Here is a 23,713-nt window from a genome sequence, read left to right as displayed (position 1 = left end):
AACATCAGAATTAACTTTCAAATGGCTGATATAGAGTGTTATGATCCATTCAGTTTACACCCCCAAGTGACCTTTAGAAAGCAACAGTGATGGTTAACAAATATCCTAAATAACACCACAAAATCACATTGTTACAATTTTTGACACACTGTAATGCTGTTAGGAGTTACGTTGTAACATAAGATGCTAACTGGTTCAGAGACTGAGCAGTCACATAATTGTAATTTTTTGACTGTGTGGTTAGTACAAGAGGAGAAAAATATTTTATTATTGAATGTGTTTTTTATATTCACATTTAATTATTTTATACTATTAAATTATAAAATAATTCCTAAATTAAATACATTTCTTATTCAGATAAGTGCATCTGTGGTAAAGCATCATACAGGGCAGTGAGGTGTGATGGGATAATGAGCTGGAGGAGAGTGGGTCAGTAACGTGTGAGGGAAAAAGTGTGAGCTGGAGGGGGCAGTGATGTGTGATGGGATAATGAGCTGTAGGAGAGTGGGTCAGTAACGTGTGTGGAAGAAAGTGTGAGCTGGAGGGGGCAGTGATGTGTGATGGGATAATGAGCTGTAGGAGAGTGGGTCAGTAACGTGTGTGGAAGAAAGTGTGAGCTGGGAGGGGCACTGAGGTGTGATGGGATAATGAGCTGGAGGAGAGTGGGTCAGTAACGTGTGTGGAAGAAAGTGTGAGCTGGAGGGGGCAGCAAGGTGTGATGGGATAATGAGCTGAAGGAGAGTGGGTCAGTAACGTGTGAGGGAGAAAGTGTGAGCTGGAGGGTGCAGTGATGTGTGATGGGATAATGAGCTGGAGGAGAGTGGGTCAGTAAAGTGTGTGGGAGAAAGTGTGAGCTGGAGGGGGCACTGAGGTTGTGATGGGATAATGAGCTGGAGGAGAGTGGGTCAGTAACGTGTGAGGGAGAAAGTGTGAGCTGGAGGGGGCAGTGATGTGTGATGGGATAATGAGCTGGAGGAGAGTGGGTCAGTAACATGTGTGGAAGAAAGTGTGAGCTGGAGGGGGTAGCGAGGCATGATGAGATAATGAGCTGAAGGAGAGTGGGTCAGTAACGTGTGAGGGAGAAAGTGTGAGCTGGGAGGGGCATTGAGGTGTGATGGGATAATGAGTTGGAAAAGAGTGGATCAGTAAAGTGTGTGGGAGAAAGTGTGAGCTGGGGGGGCAGCGAGGTGTGAAGAGAGCAGTGTGAGCTGTGTAGGGGTGGAGGGCCATGAGATATAGAGGGAACTGGAGAGAGCTATGAAAGGGGTAATGAGAAGGATGGGAGGGTTTATGGAGGAAGGTAATAGAGACATATAGGGGTCGATTCAATTGTTTTGGGCATTTAAAAATCCCGTCTAAGTAGGACTTTTTAGATACCCAAACAAATGTCACAATTGAATTGTGTTTCGACACCCATGCACATTGCGCATGTCACATCCAAAAAGACTGGGTTAAGCTGCCTAAAATGGCTAAACCCATCTAAACTCCAGTTTGGACGCCCAAAGTGCTTGGTTTACACACTTTTTTTTCTTGCATCTCAGGAGGCTGAGGTAGGCAATAGCAGGATCTCGTACTGCTTCCTGTTGCATGCTGGGGGCTGCCCAGCACAGGGCAAGACCGCCCAGCATGCAAATCAACTGCGATCATATCACTGAGTCTAAAAACAGGGTTGCCCATTTGAAGTAGGGTGATCCAACCTGAATGAGGGCCTTGCAGGATCATCCCCTGCTACCCTTGCATATTATTCACATTGCAAAAAGCGGGAGTAGAAATCTATATATACTATATGTGCATGTTAGTGTACTGTAGATAACAATATACAGTAGGACAGCATGGTATGATTATTTCAGACTCTTCTATAGGGTAATTATACTGTAGTATATGAAACTTTGTTTAAAATCTAACTATTTAATATTTATGAATAGCAAAAATATATACTTATAACCATAAAAAAACAAAACACATAACACAGAGCAGGATGCCAATAAATATATCCAACAGTTCAGTGTAGCAATAAACACAAGGGATGTCTAAGTATTAAGTTACCAGTGGAGGAATGAGGACAATAAGCTGCAGAACGTCAGCAGGATCTCTCATGAGCAATGATAGCTTGTTCCTACTGATACTGCCTACACCTCCAATCTCAGCAGCCTGGGAAAGTTTAGCTGCATGCTGGCAACACATAAAGGAAGTCCTCCTCTCAGTAGTTGTATAAGGCTTTGTGAAAAGGAGGGTCCATGTTATATTCAGTAAAAGTTTACTCACAATGTGTCTCACATCTTCCATTCAAGTGTAATAGAGATAGTCTTCACTACCTGGTATGAGAAATGATGAAGCCGACCAGTCTTTAAATGATGCCGCTAAGGTGTATCTAACACGTTTTGTATCGGACATACTGTAGATACTTTTTCAAAGATACTTCAAACATTTGTTCAGTGTCCATTTGAAAAGGGCTTCAGCCAAGGTACACTGTTACACTCTACGGAATACAGCACTTTTAGGATTTCTGATTAACTTTATTTAACTGGTGAATTTTCTTTATAAGGATTATCGACAGTGCAATCTGCAAAACCTAGAAGAAAAGATAATCATGGTTTAGAGGTGCGAACTATAGCAATAGCTCTACTGTAGTGAATAGTAAGACTACTGTAGATTATTTCATAAACATGCATCTCTGTATATTATCAATTGGTAAAAAAAGGTGTACTTAAACCTAAAAAAATGTAATTAATTTTTATATATCATTCAGCCTAATGAATCAACTGACTTTCTGTGCATGTTCCTGCAGGAAGCATATTGTTGGTACACAACATACTACCTGTCTAGAGAAGAATTAGTAGTGATGTCTACCTCACTCTCCACACTATTCTCTTTTTATGAATGTAGCATGTTGTCCATCTCATTGCCAGTGGGAGAATACAGGACTGAGGGGATCAGTAGTACTGTAGATACAAGTAAGATGAAAATGGCCCACTAGACGACTGAATACCGGTCCCCTGACAAGTCATTTTTGGAGATTAAATTTCACTTAAGATTTTACAGTCCAAAAGTAACTGTGGGTGTGCAACTATAATTGCAGGACAAAAGGAAAGAATTAGTTTAAACAAACTAATTCCACTGCTCACTGAAAAATCAAGTTTAGGGCAGAATTAGTTTTTAAGATTGCTATAAGAAATGTCCTGTACTCACAGACATAGACCCCATACATTATTATTTTTTTGGGGGGAGGGATGACAGAGACTTTTAAGGGAAAAACAAATAGCTTACCCATAAGCATCTATTTATAAGGCAACAGCTTAGACTAAAACAGGATAATTTCCATCAATACAAAAGACTGATTGTCTAAAACAGTGGTTCTCAAACTCGGTCCTCAGGACCCCACACAGTGCATGTTTTGCAGGTAACCTCAGAATCGCAAGTGAGATAATTAGTTCCACCTGCGGATCTTTTAAAATGTGTCAGTGAGTAATTAATTCACCTGTGCACCTGCTGGGTTACCTGCAAAACATGCACTGTGTGGGGTCCTGAGGACCGAGTTTGAGAACATATGGTCTAAAAGATTGACAGGTATAAGTACATCAGGGTGTAGTATGGTATGCCAGCGGTCGGGCTCCCGGCGACCAGCATACTGGCGCCGGGAGCCCGACCGCCGGCTTACCGACAGTGTGGCGAGTGCAAATGAGCCCCTTGCGGGCTCGCTGCGCTCGCCACGCTGTGCTCGCCACACTGCGCTCGCCATGCTGCGGGCATGGTGGCGCGCTACACGCGCCACGCTATTTTATTCTCCCTCCAGGGGGGTCGTGGACCCTCACGAGTGAGAATGTGTCGGTATGCCGGCTGTCGGGATTCCGGCGCCGGTATACTGTGCGCCGGGATCCCGACAGCCGGCATACTGAAGACCACCCGTATATCATAGGTTACAACATATGCACAGAATCCATGTAGTACAGACAGCAACCTGAAAAAGTCGCAGTTAAAGTAACAAAACTGGCACAGATGAGGATTCCTGACTAAATTTACAGCTTTAGACGTATAATATACAGTGGTGCTTGAAAGTTTGTGAACCCTTCAAAACGTTCTATATTTCTGCTGAAATTTGGGCTAAAACTACCTCAGATTTTCACACAAGCCCTAAAAGTAGATAAAGAGAGCAAAATCAAATTAACGAGGCAAAAAAATTAGACGTGCTAATTTTTTAAATTGAGGAAAACGATCCAATATGTCATATCTCTGAGTGTCAAAAGTATGTGAACCTTTAGGCTTAGCAGATATGTTGAAGGTGAAATTAGAGTCAGGTATTTTCAATCTATGGGATGACAATCAGGTGTGAGTGGACAACCTGCCTTTTAAAAAAAAACAGGTATCTATCAAAGTCTGATGATCATAACACATGTTTGGGGAAGTGTATCATGCCACGAACAAAGGAGATTTCTGAGGACTTCAGAAGAAGAGTTGTTGATGCTGATAAGGCTGGAAAAGGTTACAAAACCATCTCTAAATCAACAGTCAGACAGATTGGGTGAGATTCAAATGATATATCACGCCCAATTTCCTTTCTAAAATTATCTCCGTTATCGCACATATTGCGCCCATAGTAATCAGGTTTACTGTGTAAAGGGTTGGGTGCCTCGCTACTCCGGGGGTAGCGAGCTGAAATAATGATACAACGTCCCTGAGGGCAGAAACAGAACGAGTGTGGAAAGGAGTGAAAAGAATTGAATCCCGCCCATTGTGTACAAATGGAGGTAATTCCAGACCATTATTACCCTCCCCAAGAGTGGTCAAACAACAAAAATCAGGCCAAGAGCGAGGCGTCCAATAGTTTGCAAGGTCACAAAGGAAACCAAGGTAATCTCTGATCAATTGAAGGCCTAATGTTAATGAGTCCGCCATCAGGAGGACACTGAACAACAATGGTGTGCATGACAGGATTGCAAGGAGAAAGCTGCTGCTCTCCAAAAAGAACATAGCAGAGAGACCTTCTCAGTAACTCTATAGTTGCACAGAATGTTGGCGGGATCTGAGCTGCTGGCGCCATGTTTTCTGTGTGATCGCAGTTGTAAGTTAAGACATGCCTGTGTTTTGGATTGTACTAACTGCTGATGTTTCATGAGGAATATTAGCCCAAATGCGATGAACTGCATTTTCCAGTAGAGATGAGCGGGTTCGGTTTCTCTGAATCCGAACCCGCCCGAACTTCATGTTTTTTTTCACGGGTCCGAGCGACTCGGATCTTCCCGCCTTGCTCGGTTAACCCGAGCGCGCCCGAACGTCATCATGACGCTGTCGGATTCTCGCGAGGCTCGGATTCTATCGCGAGACTCGGATTCTATATAAGGAGCCGCGCGTCGCTGCCATTTTCACACGTGCATTGAGATTGATAGGGAGAGGACGTGGCTGGCGTCCTCTCCATTTAGATTATAAAAGAGAGAGATTTACTGGAGCTTAGGACTAGGAGGAGTACTGTAGAAGTGTAGAGAGTGCAGAGAGTTTACTAGTGAGTGACCACCAGACAGTGCAGTTTATTTAATATATCCGTTCTCTGCCTGAAAAAAGCGATACACACAGTGACTCAGTCACATACCATATCTGTGTGCACTGCTCAGGCTCAGCCCAGTGTGCTGCATCATCTATATATATTATATATCTGTCTGACTGCTCAGCTCACACAGCTTATAATTGTGGGGGAGACTGGGGAGCACTGCAGTGCCAGTTATAGGTTATAGCAGGAGCCAGGAGTACATAATATTATATAGTGAGTGACCACCAGACAGTGCAGTTTATTTAATATATCCGTTCTCTGCCTGAAAAAAGCGATACACACAGTGACTCAGTCACATACCATATCTGTGTGCACTGCTCAGGCTCAGCCCAGTGTGCTGCATCATCTATATATATTATATATCTGTCTGACTGCTCAGCTCACACAGCTTATAATTGTGGGGGAGACTGGGGAGCACTGCAGTGCCAGTTATAGGTTATAGCAGGAGCCAGGAGTACATAATATTATATTAAAATTAAACAGTGCACACTTTTGCTGCAGGAGTGCCACTGCCAGTGTGACTGACCAGTGACCTGACCACACTGACCACCAGTATAGTTAGTAGTATACTTATATTGTGATTGCCTGAAAAAGTTAAACACTCGTCGTGTGACTTCACTTGTGTGTTGTTGTTTTTTTTATTCTATAAAAATAAAACTCATTCTGCTGACAGACAGTGTCCAGCAGGTCCGTCATTATATAATATATAATATATACCTGTCCGGCTGCAGTAGTGATATATATATATATTTTTTATATCATTTATCATCCAGTCGCAGCAGACACAGTACGGTAGTTCATGGCTGTGGCTACCTCTGTGTCTGCACTCGGCAGGCAGTCCGTCCATAATTGTATACCACCTAACCGTGGTTTTTTTTTCTTTCTTCTTTATACATACATAGTTACATAGACATCTCTTTATCAACCAGTCTATATTAGCAGCAGACACAGTACAGTACGGTAGTTCACGGCTGTGGCTACCTCTGTGTCTGCACTCGGCAGGCAGTCTGTCCATAATTGTATACCACCTAACCGTGTTTTTTTTTTCTTTCTTCTTTATACATACATAGTTACATAGACATCTCTTTATCAACCAGTCTATATTAGCAGCAGACACAGTACAGTACGGTAGTTCACGGCTGTGGCTACCTCTGTGTCTGCACTCGGCAGGCAGTCCGTCCATAATTGTATACCACCTAACCGTGGTTTTTTTTTCTTTCTTCTTTATACATACATAGTTACATAGACATCTCTTTATCAACCAGTCTATATTAGCAGCAGACACAGTACAGTACGGTAGTTCACGGCTGTGGCTACCTCTGTGTCTGCACTCGGCAGGCAGTCCATAATTGTATACTAGTATCCATCTCCATTGTTTACCTGAGGTGCCTTTTAGTTGTGCCTATTAAAATGTGGAGAACAAAAATGTTGAGGTTCCAAAATTAGGGAAAGATCAAGATCCACTTCCACCTCGTGCTGAAGCTGCTGCCACTAGTCATGGCCGAGACGATGAAATGCCAGCAACGTCGTCTGCCAAGGCCGATGCCCAATGTCATAGTACAGAGCATGTCAAATCCAAAACACCAAATATCAGTAAAAAAAGGACTCCAAAACCTAAAATAAAATTGTCGGAGGAGAAGCGTAAACTTGCCAATATGCCATTTACCACACGGAGTGGCAAGGAACGGCTGAGGCCCTGGCCTATGTTCATGGCTAGTGGTTCAGCTTCACATGAGGATGGAAGCACTCAGCCTCTCGCTAGAAAACTGAAAAGACTCAAGCTGGCAAAAGCACCGCAAAGAACTGTGCGTTCTTCGAAATCCCAAATCCACAAGGAGAGTCCAATTGTGTCGGTTGCGATGCCTGACCTTCCCAACACTGGACGTGAAGAGCATGCGCCTTCCACCATTTGCACGCCCCCTGCAAGTGCTGGAAGGAGCACCCGCAGTCCAGTTCCTGATAGTCAGATTGAAGATGAAGATGTTGAAGTACACCAGGATGAGGAGGATATGGGTGTTGCTGGCGCTGGGGAGGAAATTGACCAGGAGGATTCTGATGGTGAGGTGGTTTGTTTAAGTCAGGCACCCGGGGAGACACCTGTTGCCCGTGGGAGGAATATGGCCGTTGACATGCCTGGTGAAAATACCAAAAAAATCAGCTCTTCAGTGTGGAGGTATTTCAACAGAAAAGCGGACAACAGGTGTCAAGCCGTGTGTTGCCTTTGTCAAGCTGTAATAAGTAGGGGTAAGGACGTTAACCACCTCGGAACATCCTCCCTTATACGTCACCTGCAGCGCATTCATAATAAGTCAGTGACAAGTTCAAAAACTTTGGGCGACAGCGGAAGCAGTCCACTGACCAGTAAATCCCTTCCTCTTGTAACCAAGCTCACGCAAACCACCCCACCAACTCCCTCAGTGTCAATTTCCTCCTTCCCCAGGAATGCCAATAGTCCTGCAGGCCATGTCACTGGCAATTCTGACGAGTCCTCTCCTGCCTGGGATTCCTCCAATGCATCCTTGCGTGTAACGCCTACTGCTGCTGGCGCTGCTGTTGTTGCTGCTGGGAGTCGATGGTCATCCCAGAGGGGAAGTCGTAAGCCCACTTGTACTACTTCCAGTAAGCAATTGACTGTCCAACAGTCCTTTGCGAGGAAGATGAAATATCACAGCAGTCATCCTGCTGCAAAGCGGATAACTGAGGCCTTGACAACTATGTTGGTGTTAGACGTGCGTCCGGTATCCGCCGTTAGTTCACAGGGAACTAGACAATTTATTGAGGCAGTGTGCCCCCGTTACCAAATACCATCTAGGTTCCACTTCTCTAGGCAGGCGATACCGAGAATGTACACGGACGTCAGAAAAAGACTCACCAGTGTCCTAAAAAATGCAGTTGTACCCAATGTCCACTTAACCACGGACATGTGGACAAGTGGAGCAGGGCAGGGTCAGGACTATATGACTGTGACAGCCCACTGGGTAGATGTATGGACTCCCGCCGCAAGAACAGCAGCGGCGGCACCAGTAGCAGCATCTCGCAAACGCCAACTCTTTCCTAGGCAGGCTACGCTTTGTATCACCGCTTTCCAGAATACGCACACAGCTGAAAACCTCTTACGGCAACTGAGGAAGATCATCGCGGAATGGCTTACCCCAATTGGACTCTCCTGTGGATTTGTGGCATCGGACAACGCCAGCAATATTGTGTGTGCATTAAATATGGGCAAATTCCAGCACGTCCCATGTTTTGCACATACCTTGAATTTGGTGGTGCAGAATTTTTTAAAAAACGACAGGGGCGTGCAAGAGATGCTGTCGGTGGCCAGAAGAATTGCGGGACACTTTCGGCGTACAGGCACCACGTATAGAAGACTGGAGCACCACCAAAAACTACTGAACCTGCCCTGCCATCATCTGAAGCAAGAAGTGGTAACGAGGTGGAATTCAACCCTCTATATGCTTCAGAGGTTGGAGGAGCAGCAAAAGGCCATTCAAGCCTATACAATTGAGCACGATATAGTAGGTGGAATGCACCTGTCTCAAGCGCAGTGGAGAATGATTTCAACGTTGTGCAAGGTTCTGATGCCCTTTGAACTTGCCACACGTGAAGTCAGTTCAGACACTGCCATCCTGAGTCAGGTCATTCCCCTCATCAGGCTTTTGCAGAAGAAGCTGGAGACATTGAAGGAGGAGCTAACACGGAGCGATTCCGCTAGGCATGTGGGACTTGTGGATGGAGCCCTTAATTCGCTTAACAAGGATTCACGGGTGGTCAATCTGTTGAAATCAGAGCACTACATTTTGGCCACCGTGCTCGATCCTAGATTTAAAGCCTACCTTGGATCTCTCTTTCCGGCAGACACAAGTCTGCTGGGGTTGAAAGACCTGCTGGTGACAAAATTGTCAAGTCAAGCGGAACGCGACCTGTCAACATCTCCTCCTTCACATTCTCCCGCAACTGGGGGTGCGAGGAAAAGGCTCAGAATTCCGAGCCCACCCGCTGGCGGTGATGCAGGGCAGTCTGGAGCGACTGCTGATGCTGACATCTGGTCCGGACTGAAGGACCTGACAACGATTACGGACATGTCGTCTACTGTCACTGCATATGATTCTCTCAACATTGATAGAATGGTGGAGGATTATATGAGTGACCGCATCCAAGTAGGCACGTCACACAGTCCGTACTTATACTGGCAGGAAAAAGAGGCAATTTGGAGGCCCTTGCACAAACTGGCTTTATTCTACCTAAGTTGCCCTCCCACAAGTGTGTACTCCGAAAGAGTGTTTAGTGCCGCCGCTCACCTTGTCAGCAATCGGCGTACGAGGTTACATCCAGAAAATGTGGAGAAGATGATGTTCATTAAAATGAATTATAATCAATTCCTCCGCGGAGACATTGACCAGCAGCAATTGCCTCCACAAAGTACACAGGGAGCTGAGATGGTGGATTCCAGTGGGGACGAATTGATAATCTGTGAGGAGGGGGATGTACACGGTGATATATCGGAGGGTGATGATGAGGTGGACATCTTGCCTCTGTAGAGCCAGTTTGTGCAAGGAGAGATTAATTGCTTCTTTTTTGGGGGGGGTCCAAACCAACCCGTCATATCAGTCACAGTCGTGTGGCAGACCCTGTCACTGAAATGATGGGTTGGTTAAAGTGTGCATGTCCTGTTTTGTTTATACAACATAAGGGTGGGTGGGAGGGCCCAAGGACAATTCCATCTTGCACCTCTTTTTTCTTTTCTTTTTCTTTGCATCATGTGCTGATTGTGGAGGGTTTTTTGGAAGGGCCATCCTGCGTGACACTGCAGTGCCACTCCTAGATGGGCCCGGTGTTTGTGTCGGCCACTAGGGTCGCTAATCTTACTCACACAGCTACCTCATTGCGCCTCTTTTTTTCTTTGCGTCATGTGCTGTTTGGGGAGGGTTTTTTGGAAGGGACATCCTGCGTGACACTGCAGTGCCACTCCTAGATGGGCCCGGTGTTTGTGTCGGCCACTAGGGTCGCTTATCTTACTCACACAGCGACCTCGGTGCAAATTTTAGGACTAAAAATAATATTGTGAGGTGTGAGGTATTCAGAATAGACTGAAAATGAGTGTAAATTATGGTTTTTGAGGTTAATAATACTTTGGGATCAAAATGACCCCCAAATTCTATGATTTAAGCAGTTTTTTAGTGTTTTTTGAAAAAAACACCCGAATCCAAAACACACCCGAATCCGACAAAAAAAATTCGGTGAGGTTTTGCCAAAACGCGTTCGAACCCAAAACACGGCCGCGGAACCGAACCCAAAACCAAAACACAAAACCCGAAAAATTTCAGGCGCTCATCTCTATTTTCCAGTTCCTAAAGTCCTGAAAGATCACACTCTTTTGTGCTGTTGTTTGTATATCTTTACTTTACCATCTGCATGATTTAACTGAAAATGTTATTCACCAAACCACATAACCCATTTCTAATCATTAACTGTCCAATTCATGTGTTCCTGAGCAAACTAGAGGCATTTCACACTGTTTATAGCAGATAACAATGGTGTACAGACATGTCTTCTGCTTCTGTAGCCCATACTATGTACTATGCAGTGTACTGTTTGTTGAAAGTCATCTGAATTGGTCCCTAATTCAGATTATCCAGAATTTGATGAACCACCCATTTGTGGCAATGACCAAGTCTGGCCACTCTCTGTTCCACCTCGAGCATCCAGACATCATTTACGACCACAAGCCTTGCACTTAGATTATGTTTTGTCTGCTGATCTACTCAATGTACACTATAATAACTGTTACCCTCAAACAATTCTCCAGTGCAGCAGTTTTGCAAATGCTTGCACACTTACTGTGAGCACCAGCAATCATTGCATGTTCAAAGTCCAGCAGTTTGTATTATTTACCAATTATTTTACATTTCATAAGTCTTTGCATACCCTCACCTTTCTGTTCTTATACAGATTTAGACATCCTAATCAGTATTTTCTGCAGAATGGCTACTTTGTATTAAAAGAATAATAATAATAATAATAATAATAATAATAATAATAATATATATATATATATATATATATATATAAATGTGTGTGTAGTATATTTTGTTGACATTCACCATGTTGACATGGTTGTAATGTCGAAATGCATGGCATGTCGACATTGGCCATATGAACATTCATCTTGTCAACACAGATGAAATGTCATGATAAGAATGTCGACAAAGTCCAGTGGTCACTTTGTATCTTCTGGGTCTGGGAGTGAAATCAGGATGACTTCTGGCAGATCATGCATGTCTTTTGGTGGTGTGTATGTATGAATAATCTTAACCCCTAACGCTCCCCTCCTGTAACTTAAGCCTAACCCTTTGCTGCCTGACCATGCAGAATGTTGGCATGTTCAGTGTTCAATATATTACCAACAGTGCAAACAGTAACTTTTAATATACAGATGTAGCCATGCTCAGGTGCAAATGCATGCACGTCTGGGGCGTGCGTGTGCCTTAGACGCACATGCGCCCCATTCACATAAATGGGAGCGGCACTTGCAGCAGGTGATCACAGCTAGGCGCGGGCACAATTATACACGCTGGGTGTGCTCATTTAGTGCAGATGTAGCCACGATAAGCATGGCTACGTCTGTACCATATATACATGTGGTGAGGTGAGTCAGAGCCTTTCCTGTCATACTAACGTATAAGCTAAAGTTTTAACTATTTAAAGTATATGAAAAATCCAAAGAATATATTAGAAATATCTTCTTTACTCCAGCGTTTTGACTATAAAGATGATTACAATAATGTAAATAGTCCATGGAAAGCGATACAGTGCCTCACCTGCCTATCTTCTCTGCATGTCTTTGATCAAAACTCACCAAATTTCCAGCAGTATATACTGCTGCACCTGTGTATAATTTCAATATGAACCCTTTGGCTCATGTATTGTGTGAAAATCTGGCTCTGGTACTAGCCTGTGCCTCCTCAGCCATTTACCTTACCGCACATCCCTTACTTTAACCATATAGTACATGTATAGATCACATGCATCAACAACACTAAAGAGCCCTCCACCCCTAGCAGCCTTGCCTGTTAACAAGAGTCATTATATACCCAATGTAACAAGGAAAAGTTAATTGGGTGTGATGGAGTATTGAAGTTTAAACAGAGTCCTCTCACTTCTCCAGCCCTGAGGTACGGGCTCATAGTTCTGATCTTGTGACTCCCAGCTGCTTAATGTTCCTCTACCAATGTGGTAGAGCTCACCTGGTGGTCATCCCATTCCTATGGATGTACCACATGAGATGGCCATGTATGTTGGTCAATGTTAATGTGTGGCGATGTTCATTTTTAATACTACACTAGCTCTTATACAATCTGCTGTCCACATTCTTTACCCCACTCCCTCTTATCACATATATTAGATATCCCCAGGTACACCTTGATAAATACTTGGTTGTTGAAATGTGTTGGTGTGCATTGATGGGAGCTGCTGCCACTGAGGATCATGGAAGGGACCTGGTATATCAGAAGGAAGGTGAACCGCTTTTTTAATGTGGCTTTCTGAAAAGGTTTTCTACAGTATGCAGCCATTGTTTTTTTTGTTTTTTACCTGTGATTATATTATTTGTTACTTGATGTTTAATAACTATGACAATACTACTCTATGGGATGTCCCCTTTATGACTTTTTTTGAGGTACTGCTGAAACCAAAAGTGACATATGTGTTGTAAAATTAGAAATTGAAGAAACCGGAATATTCATTTATCTGTTGAGGACCTTTTAACTACAAAAGTGACTTTTATATTATATTTTATAATTTTTTTTATTTCAATTTGACTTTAATTGGACTGAAAATTGTATTGTGTTAAGAATACCCTAGTTGAGGAGTGCTTGATATACATTGTGTGTGTGTGTGTGTGTGTGTGTGTGTGTGTGTGTGTGTGTGTGTATGTGTGTGTGTATATATATATATATATATATATATATATATATATAAAATAGCTATCAATTCAACTTAGTACTTCATATTGATTTTCCATCCATTGAATTCTCATCACCTTGAACAATGGCATTGTAAATATTCTTTACAACTTGTATATACAGTACATGTCCATATTTCTGCTGATTGAACCCATGATGAAGTCCATTGTGACAAAACACGTTAGGTTGGAAATTCAGAATTCACACCATTAACAGACAAAATGATCTGGAATTATACCATCCTTAAGCACTTATTAGAATTAATGTTGCACTGTGAATTGTATCTCACACTATGGGCCTAATTCAAGGTTGATTGCAAAAATAGGATTTTAATTACCTACCGTAAATCATTTTCTCATAGTCCGTAGAGGATGCTGGGCTTCTATTTAGTACTTTGGGAGCCACTGGCACTTTAAGAGTACTGTGCCCGAGGAGACGGACATACTTCGAGAGAAGGAAATACAGATAGTGGTGAAATTCAAACCAGCTCAGACCAAATCGAAAAAAAAACCATGCTGAGCAGCATGCAACATGGAGAAACCATGCTAACTAGCATGCACCATGAAGAAATCATGCAAAACCGCATGAAACATGAAGAAACCATGTCAAGCAGCAGGTAACATGAAGAGACCATGCTAACCAGCAGGCAACATGAAGAAATCATGCCAACCAGGATGAAACATGAAGAAATCATGCCAACTATCATGCAACACGAAGAAAACATGTTATCTAGCATGAAACAGGAAGCAACCATGCCAATCCGCATGTAACCTGAAGAAACCATGCTAACCATGCATGAAAGAGGAACAGCAACAGCTGAACCAATACTTAACCAAGTAGCAACGCAGGAAAATGAAGAACTGTTCGGGCGCCCAGTATCCTCTACGGACTACGAGAAAATGATTTACCGGTAGGTAATTAAAATCCTATTTTCTCTTACGTCCTAGAGGATGCTGGGGTTCCATTTAGTACCATGGGGATGTACCAAAGCTCCCAGTATGGAAGGGAGAGGTGCTGAGGATCTTGCAGAAAGGAGTGACCAAACTTTAGGTCCTCAAATGCCAAAGTATCGAACTTGTAGAAGTTCAGCAAACGTGTTCGACCCCGACCAAGCAGCTGGTCGGCAAACCTGTAAAGCTGAGACACCCCGGGCAGCTTATCAGGAACAACCCACTGTACGAGTAGAGTGGGCCTTAACAGATCTTGGACACGACAGGCCTGCAGTAGAATAAGCATGCTGGATTGTTAACCCGATCCAGCGAGCAAATATCTGCTTAGAAGCGGGACACCCAACCATGTTGGGACCATATAGGACAAACAGAGCGTCCCACTACCTGTGACGAGAAGTCCTCATCACAGAAACTTTCAAAGCCCTCACAACATCCAAGGACTGTAAGGTAATTGAGGAGTCAGTAGCCACTGGCATCACAATAGTTTGGTGATATGAAAAACTGACACAACGCTTGAAAGAAATTGTTGACGCGTTCTGAGCTCAGCTCCATCTTCATGGAAAAACAAGTAGGGGCTCTTGCATGACAATGCCACCAATTTTGACATCCGTCAAGCAGATGCCAATGCCAACAGTGTGACCACCTTCCAAGTAAGAAACTTGACCTCCACCCCCTGTAAAGGTTCAAACCAATCCGACTGCAGGAAATGCAGCACCACATTAAGATCCCAAGGTGCCGAAGGAGGCACCAAGGGTGGCTGGATGTGCAGAATCCCTATCAAGAAAGTCTGAATCTCAGGGAGAGCAGCCAATTGTTTCTTGAAAAAAATGGATAGGGCCAAAATCTGGACCTTTATGGAGCCCAAGCGTAGGCCCACAACCACACCTGCTTGCAGAGAGAGGAGAAACCATCCTAGTTGAAACTCCACCGTAGGAAACTTCTTGGATTCACACCAAGACATGTACGTTTTCCAAATACGATGGTAATGTTTAGACGTTACCCCCTTCCTAGGTTGTATCAGGGTAGGAATGACTTTGTTTGGAATGCCCTTCCGAGCTAAGATCTGGCGTTCAACCTCCATGCCATCAAACGTAGCCGTGGTAAGTCTTGATAAGCGAACAGCCCCTGTTACAGAAGGTCCTCGCGAAGAGGAAGATGCCTTGGATCTTCCAGCAGTAACTCCAGAAGATCCGCGTACCAAGCACTTCTTGGCCAGTCCGGAGCAATGAGGATCGCCTGAACTCTTGTTCTTTTTATTAGCTTGAGAGTCCATGGGATGAGTGGAAGTGGAGGGAACACATACACTGACTGGAACACCCACGGAGTTACCAGGGCGTCCACCGCCACTGCTTATGGGTCTCTTGACCTGGAATAGTATCTCCGAAGCTTCTCGTTGAGGCAAGAGGCCATCATGGCTATCTGAGGTACACCCCATCGGCTTGTTACCTCTGTGAATACCTCCAGGTGGAGATCGTGTCTGCTGAGGAAGTCTGCTTCCCAGTTGTCCACTCCCGGAATGAAGACCGCTGACAGCTTCTCTGCCCAGAGGAGGATTATTGCCACCTCTGACATTGCAGCCCTGCTCTTCATTCCACCCTGCTTGTTTATGTAGGACACCGCTGTGACGTTGTCCGACTGAACCTTAACGGCTTGATCTCACAGAAGATGTGCCGCTTGTAGAAGGTCGTTGTACATGGCCTTCAGATCCAGAATGTTTATTGGAAGGAGAGATACCTGAACTGACCGCTTTCCTTGGAAGTTTTCTCTCTGAGCAACTGCTTCCCAACCCCTGAGACTTGCAAATGTGGTTAGATTAATCCAATTCTGAATCCCGAACCTGCGACCCTCGAGTAGGTGAGAAGTTTGCAGCCACCAGAGGAGTGAAATTCTGGCTTTCGGCAACAGGCGTTTCCGCTGGTGCATGTGAAGATGAGATCCTGACCATAAGACCAGGAGATCCAGTGGGAAAGACCGTGCAAGGAATCTTCCGTACTGTCAAGCCTCTCAGTAGGCAACCATCTTCCCCAGAAGGCAAATGCACCGATGAACCGATACCCGGGCTGGCATCAGGACATCCCGGACCATTGATTGGATCACCAACACTTTCTTCACCAGTAGAAACACCCTCTGCACTTCCAATTTCGCTTCAAATGCGAAATTGGAAGCTTCAGGATCCACCCGAGATCCCAGGACAGTTGATTTGAGGGAGCAATACTACGTAACAACATCTCCCTGGAGGATGTTAAGGTCCCCCAGATATGGAATTATGTCCACTCCTGGTTTGTGGAGCGTTAGTATAAAGGCTGCCATGGCCCTGATGAACACCCACCGGTGTTGCGTAGAAGCCAAGCTCAGTGTTTGGAACTGGAGGTGACATAGGGGGTCATTCCGAGTTGATTGCTAGCTTCATTCGTTCACTGTGCAGTGATGATGCAAAAAAATGGCATTCTGCGCATGCGTATGCAGCACAATGTACTGTTACAACGAACGATGTACGAACACAGGGTCTAGCGAAGCATTTCAGTCGCACTGCTGGCCGCAGAGTGATTGACATGAAGTGGGTGTTTCTGGGTGTCAACTGACTGTTTTCAGGGAGTGTTCGGAAAAATGCAGGCGTGCCAGGAAAAATGCAGGCATTGCTGGGCGAATGCAGGGCGTGTTTGTGACGTCAAAACAGGAACTAAACAGTCTGAAGTGATCGCAAGCACTGAGTATGTTTAGAGCTACTCAGAAACTGCACAAAAAAACGTTGTAGCCGCTTTGCAATCCTTTCATTCGCACTTCTGCTAAGCTAAAATACACTCCCAGTGGGCGGCGGCATAGTGTTTGCATGGCTGCTGAAAACTGCTAGCGAGCGATCAACTCGGAATGACCACCATAGTTGTAGTGCAACCCTAGATAGGCCTAGAAAGGCGGCCAGGTTGGAATGTTAAGTACGCACCCCTGATATCCCGGGATACCAGGAATTCCTTTACATCTCGAGCAGAGGTCACCACTCCCAGACTCCATCCTGAATTGAACACCCACCAGTAGGGAATCAATGACCCCAGGTTTGAATAGTAACCTCTGTTACATAAATGAGGTGGAACTGGAATAATGACATTAGTTTGACAAATGATACAATAGCTTCCAGCAGTTGTGCACTTTCTGCCTGAGAAGCTAGTAAGCCTGATTTGAATAATCTGTGAATCGGGAATACTAGAAATTCTAGTCTGCACCCCTGGGCAACCCAGCTGTTTCTAGGGTGTCTAGGCAGGATATCGCCCAGATGTGTTACTGAATCTCTTTAGTCTCACTCCCACCTGCCTGATCCCCAGGCAGTGAGGTCCACCGACAAACCGAAGGGTTTGAAAAAGGCCGAATTTGAAATCCGTCCCTGGGAACCTGGCGGCGCAGGTTTTCTGGATTTGCCCAATGTCCTCTAAAGGAAGTGGAGGAATATGTGGAATCATGTTCAAAGGAATTGCAGTGTAGGTGTAGGATATAATTTCCTAGTCTGTGCAGCTGTGAAGGAAGACATACCGACTTACCCTTAGTTGACATGGATAATCACGTATCCCGTACATCCCAACAGGGTCTTACCTGTGAAGGGGGACCTGTCATACCTTATTCGGATTCTGTATCTGCAGGCCATTGGTGTAGCCACTGTCCCCTGCGTGTCGAAACTGCCAGAGCAGTGGTCCCTGCGTTATGCAGGCAAATCTCCTTCATGGCGTCTCACCGTGAAGTCTGTAGAATCCTGTATGTGCCACAGAAGTAAGTACAAGTCACTTCTACACATAGAATTTAAATCATCAAGTAAGGAGCCTGACCACGTTACAATAGCCATAGAGATGTACGCAAAAGTGGGTCTCTGAGTCACACCTGCAGCAGTGTACAGTATTAGAGATTAGTCTCAATAGGTGATAAGCCTTTATGGAGGTTGTACCAGGGACAGGTATGACAAGAGTGTGTTTGTTATTAAGTAAAGAGTGTGTGTGTGTGTGTGTGTGTGTGTGTGTGTGTGTGTGTGTGTGTGTGTGTGTGTGTCTGTGTGTGTGTGTGTGTCTGTGTGTTTGTAATAAGTGAAAGCTGTGTGTCGTAATAAATGAAAGGTGTGTGTGCGTAATAAGTGAAAGAAGTGTGTGTGCATAATAAGTGCAAGAGGTGTGTGTGCTATATATTTATGTACACATATAGTTTCACTTCAGTCCTGCCCCCACCTATTCATGGCTCCACACCTATGTTGGAAACCCCCCTTCGCAAATCCTACGTTTGCCTCTGGTGCCCCCATTAGTTTTGCCCCCAGTAGCTGTTGTGCCCTCATTAGTTTTACCCCCAGTAGCTGTTGTGCCCCCAGTAGCTGTTGTGCCCCCATTAGTTTTGCCCCCAGTAGCTGTTGTGCCCCCATTAGTTTTGCCCCAGTAGCTGTTGTGCCCCCATTAGTTTTACCCCCAGTATCTGTTGTGCCCCCATTAGTTTTGCCCCCATTGCTGTGCCCCTAGTAAAAAAATAATAATAATCAAGAATACTCACCTGCCCCGTTCCTGTTTCCCGAGCACTGCTGCCGCCCGTCTTCTGCCGCCGGCGCCGCTCCTCGGATCCATAGGAGTGCATAGACACTAGAGGTCAATTATGACCCCTAGCATCTATGACTGTCCTAAACTGCCGTGCGGTGCGCAATGACGTCAGGCGCACCGCACGGCAGGCTCCACTAGCAGGGAAAGGTCCTCTCCGTGAAGGGAAACTAGACGCTACCTCACTGCATGTCTAGTTTCCCTTCACGGAGAGGACCTTTTCCTAACAACCGCCGCCGCCATCTGGACACAGTAGCGGCTCTTGCCACGGTGGCAGCGCCCTTGGGACAGCAGCGCCCCGGGCAAAAGTCCTGCTTGTCCGTGGCAAGAGCCGCTACTGTTCTTTATATACATATAATCATATTCCTTATCCCTAATAGCCTCAAACATACTGTATGTTGGACTCCTCATATATATGCATTATATGGGCAAGTGTACGCTTTCTAGGGTACGGAGATGGGGTGAGAGGCACAGCAGTGGGATTTCAAACCCCACTTTTCTCAAAACTGCGGCTTCTACCCAGTATGGGATATATGGGATATATTGGACGCGATATATCCTTAAAGTACACCTTATGGAGGCCACCCCAGGGGGATCTCCCACTGAAGCCTGAGATGTGTACAGTTTTGAGCATGGTATAGACTCCCCAAAGAAGATATACATTCTGCGGTACAGGACAAAGTCCCTTAAACATGGTAAAGTGGATTACACATACACAGGAAAATGTCAACACAGTCCCCCCCCCCCCCCCCCGAATATCTTCAGAGAGTCACAGAGCACAAGAAGCCAGCCACAGCACGCCCTTATAGGCTTTTATAAAGATAAAACCCCTGCTGACTAGCGTTACCTTAACAGGGTAGCTAGTACATAGTATCACTCTCCCCTTTTATAACACCTTTTACCTCAGTGTAGTTAAGTGGAGGACAGCGTTCCGGAGTGCAGCCTGTCAGAGCTGCGCTCCCACCCTTGTGCCGCCATTCCTGATGGGGACCCGCTTACCGGGATTCCGGCGTCAGATTCACCACTCTTCTTTCTTCTGGCTCTGTTAGGGGGTGGCGGCATGCTGCGGTAGTGAGAGGTCGCCTCGGGCGGCTAACGATTATCACCATCAGGAGCTCAGTGTCCCCTTGGATGCAGAGCCCATTATTAGCCTGCTATTCTTCTCAGTGCAAGCTAAGCTAATGTCAAAAGTGGTAACTGGTCTTAAGCGCCCTACACACTGGGCGACGGCAGCAATCTGGGCGATGAATGATCTGAATGATGATCATGATCGTCCAAATTATTTAGCATTGTAAAACGACGGGAAACCAACAATGAAAGACCGTGGGGACGCGCATCGTTCATCGTTGGTGCCTACATACAAAACGATATGAACAATAGAGCGCTAATTTCTGAGCGATATCGTGAGATGGAGGCATATCAAATAAATTTTCTTTTTCTCATTTATGGTCCTAAGAATATTATAAATATTATAAAGTTACTTACAGCCGTACTTAGGGCAGTAGGGAGGGTGAAATGGTTAGCATTACTGCCTCACAGCACTGAGGTTATGGGTTCAATTCCCACCATGGCCCCAACTGTGTGGAGTTTGTATATTCTCCCCGTACTTGCATGGGTTTCCTCCGGGTACTCCGGTCTCCTCCCACAGTATAAAAATGTACTGGTAGGTTAATTGTCTCCCGACAAAAAAAGAATTAACCCTAGTGTGTATGTTTGTGCATGTATATGTGGTAGGGAATATAGATTGTAAGCTCCACTGGGGCAGGGACTGATGTGAATGGGCAAATAATCTCTGTGATGCGCTGCGGAATATGTGTGTGCTATATAAATTACTGGTAATAAATAAATAATATATAAATAAAGGAGACTGATATTCATTTTTAATGATGGTGCTTAATAATGATCCCTCAACCCCTTCAGTGGCAATTTTTTGTTTTTAAATAGAGTGAGAGTGATGGGGGAAGGTGTAGGGGGGCGAGTGATGGGGCAGGGCGAGGTTATCGCCTGGCGATCGCCCGTGGACATCACCTGCGGGGATCGCCAGACCCAGCGCTGATTCCCGGCCGCCTTGCGGTGCCCGGGAATCAGCGTAAGCCATTACACAGCTAAGCCCGCCCACCAGCCAATAGGAGTCCTGGCGGTGGGCTTAACTACATAATAAAGTATGCTGATTCCCGGGAGCCGTGCACACTGCACTGATGTCACCAGGGAATCAGCAGGCAGCATGCATAGGAAATCTTCCTGGGTTGCCAGCGCTGTCAGTGCTGGCTACCCTGAAAAATTTCCGGGTACACCACCAAAGGGGGTTAATCTCTTATCCAACCTGGTACAAGCATTTCAAGGTGGAGTAGATAATGCAAGGGCTGCTGGCTGCGGTGATTTTTAACATTTCAACATTAGTACATGTGAACAGATTATATTTCCAATTACAATTATGGGAAATGCGATCTGCTTTCTAAAAAAATTTGATAATTAGGTTTTGGAGAAGAATTTGGTGAATTCTCCTCCAATTCCTCTTTAGTACATTTAGGTAAAACTAAAATTTTGTGAAAAGCGTTTTCACAATATTTTAGTAAAGATAATGTTAATAAATAGGCCCCTTAGTGTACTAGAGACACTGGGCTGCAACTCTAACTGCATGTTAGTTTTCAACACATACAAAGTCACAGATGAAGTACAATGGAAGTTGGTGTGAGAAAAAGGCGTACAGCTCGGCATACGGATGAATATGTGTAATTAGTTCTGTGTACACGCAATGACGATAAACTGGCAACAAAACAAGACTCTTGAAGCATCAGCAGAGAAACAAAAAGTCCACATTGGATTGTGCAAAGTATAGCAGAAGTGGGGTCTGAACAAGACCGCATACATGTAGGGTTTCAGTCCTTATGGACTTCACCTTCAGCAGTGTGCTGATTGCAGTAACTGAGAGATGTGCAGTTGAACTTGGTACTGGGTGTAATGTCACATATTAGAGTTATCAGTGTTGGTAGTGCACTGCCACCTGTCACCTGTATTTGGTATGGCACGAGATCGTCACACAAGTTAGTCTTTCATATTCTCTAAGGATGACTCATAAAAACAAACATAATGTTATATTTTTCAACACAGCTAACTAATAATACAGCTGATTAGTTTAAGTTCTGCATTCTAGCCATGAGACAGGAAATAAATTAGTAACAATGGTCCACAACTCTACAGCTTACTGCAGGCGCTGGCAGGGCAGGGGGGCAGGGTGCCATCTGCCCCCTGGGCCAGTGCAATTTAAAGGTTCCAAGGCCACTGTTGCATTGCATTCCCTGTGACAAGCTGGGCCACATGCTTGAGTATGCCCCCCAAGCTGAAAGTTGCCAGCCAGCCCCTGGCTTACTGTATCATTTTTGGAATGGGTGGTGCCTACACACTTACCAATCATTGTCCTTCTGTGTCGTGCCTGACGTCACAACTGGGTGGGTATTTACTTGTGTCCGTTAGTCACTGGCAGCTTCTGTAGCAAGTGTATGTACACACAGCATGATGCGCTGATATAGCTTCAGACATTGGTTGTGCTGCAGTGCCGACGTGATATGTCTAAGTACAATGTAATTCACAGACAAATATCACTGGTACACACCCTCCAATGCGCCCACGATATATCGCATGTACAATTCAATGGCCGGTATATTAACCAGTGCGTACCCAGCTTCAGGTTTTACTGCCACCACAATAAATAATCCAGTATACTGTAGAAAGGGTAGAGATGTGTGCATGCCCTCATGTTTTGGTTTTGCCAAAACCACCCTCAGTGTTTTGTTTTTGGCTCGGATTCGTATTTGGTTTTGGATTTCTTGAAAATTTATAAAAATAGCTAAAATCATGTACAGTAATTTGGACGTATATTTTGTTCCTATGGCATTATTAACATGAACAACATTAATTTCCACTCATTATCCATCAGTATTGACCTCACTCTCCTGTGTGAAATTAAACCTAAAATCTACAGTACATGCAATCCAAAACACAAATAACAGAAAATGCAGGTGCACATTCTGAACATTACTAATTAGAATAACTGTAATAAATTCTGCAATTTGACATCAAATAAAATTGAGGTAGCAATCCAAAACCCAAGATTCAGATCTTAAATCTGAGTTCTGAGATGAAGGAAGCGTCGAATAAGTACTGGTTTAACTAGGATTCCTAAAATCAAACAAACCACAAAGTGTGATATTTTCTTCTTCTAGTTAGTAGTTTGGTAATGTTACATTTAGGTGTATCCTGACACACTGACCTACCTCAGTTATCAAGAGAAGAAACATTAAGCCACTCATAGTTGCAATATTGTTATTGTACCACTGTATAATGGCATCTTTGCAGCCCTGTGGAAATAGAAATAAAAATGAAAAAAAAAACATTTATATTATTGGGTTAAATTCCAAGTATAATTATTATTACTGTGAGGATACTGGTTTATGCGTGCTTTACCCATAAGCAAAAGCAAGGGGGGTTTCTGGTTTCCTGGAAACCCCCCTCCCCAGCCCACACCATGACCACAATAGCAATAGTATATAATTTTACTAGAGCTGTATGTTTTCAAAATCTTCTCAGTATCACAAATGAAAACATTAACATCACCCGATGCTCTTTTAAAATGTGTCAGCCAGTAATGAATACACCTGTGGTCCAACTAGGAGATCTATAAAACATGTACTGCTAGGGTTG

General features: G+C 44.5%; 1 protein-coding gene across 13 annotated transcripts in view; it reads right to left on the bottom strand.

Moving 5' to 3' along the window:
- Nucleotides 1–1,974: 1,974 nt before the first annotated feature.
- TSPAN19 (tetraspanin 19) overlaps nucleotides 1,975–23,713 on the bottom strand; it is a 130,115-nt gene continuing 108,376 nt past the window's right edge. For all 13 annotated transcript variants that reach the window (XM_063927665.1, XM_063927677.1, XM_063927667.1 and 10 more), the window contains 2 exons: nucleotides 23,287–23,370; nucleotides 1,975–2,572 (listed from right to left, as the gene is read on the bottom strand). In XM_063927665.1, the coding sequence (XP_063783735.1) occupies nucleotides 2,498–2,572; nucleotides 23,287–23,370 (159 nt within the window). In that variant the 3' untranslated portion in view covers nucleotides 1,975–2,497. The remainder of the gene's footprint in view (nucleotides 2,573–23,286; nucleotides 23,371–23,713) is intronic.

Source organism: Pseudophryne corroboree, chromosome 6, assembly GCF_028390025.1.
Source record: "Pseudophryne corroboree isolate aPseCor3 chromosome 6, aPseCor3.hap2, whole genome shotgun sequence".
NCBI classification, from domain to species: Eukaryota; Metazoa; Chordata; class Amphibia; order Anura; family Myobatrachidae; genus Pseudophryne; species Pseudophryne corroboree.
The sequence above is the reverse complement of the archived record's forward strand: the minus strand, read 5'-3'. Positions and strand labels throughout refer to the sequence as shown.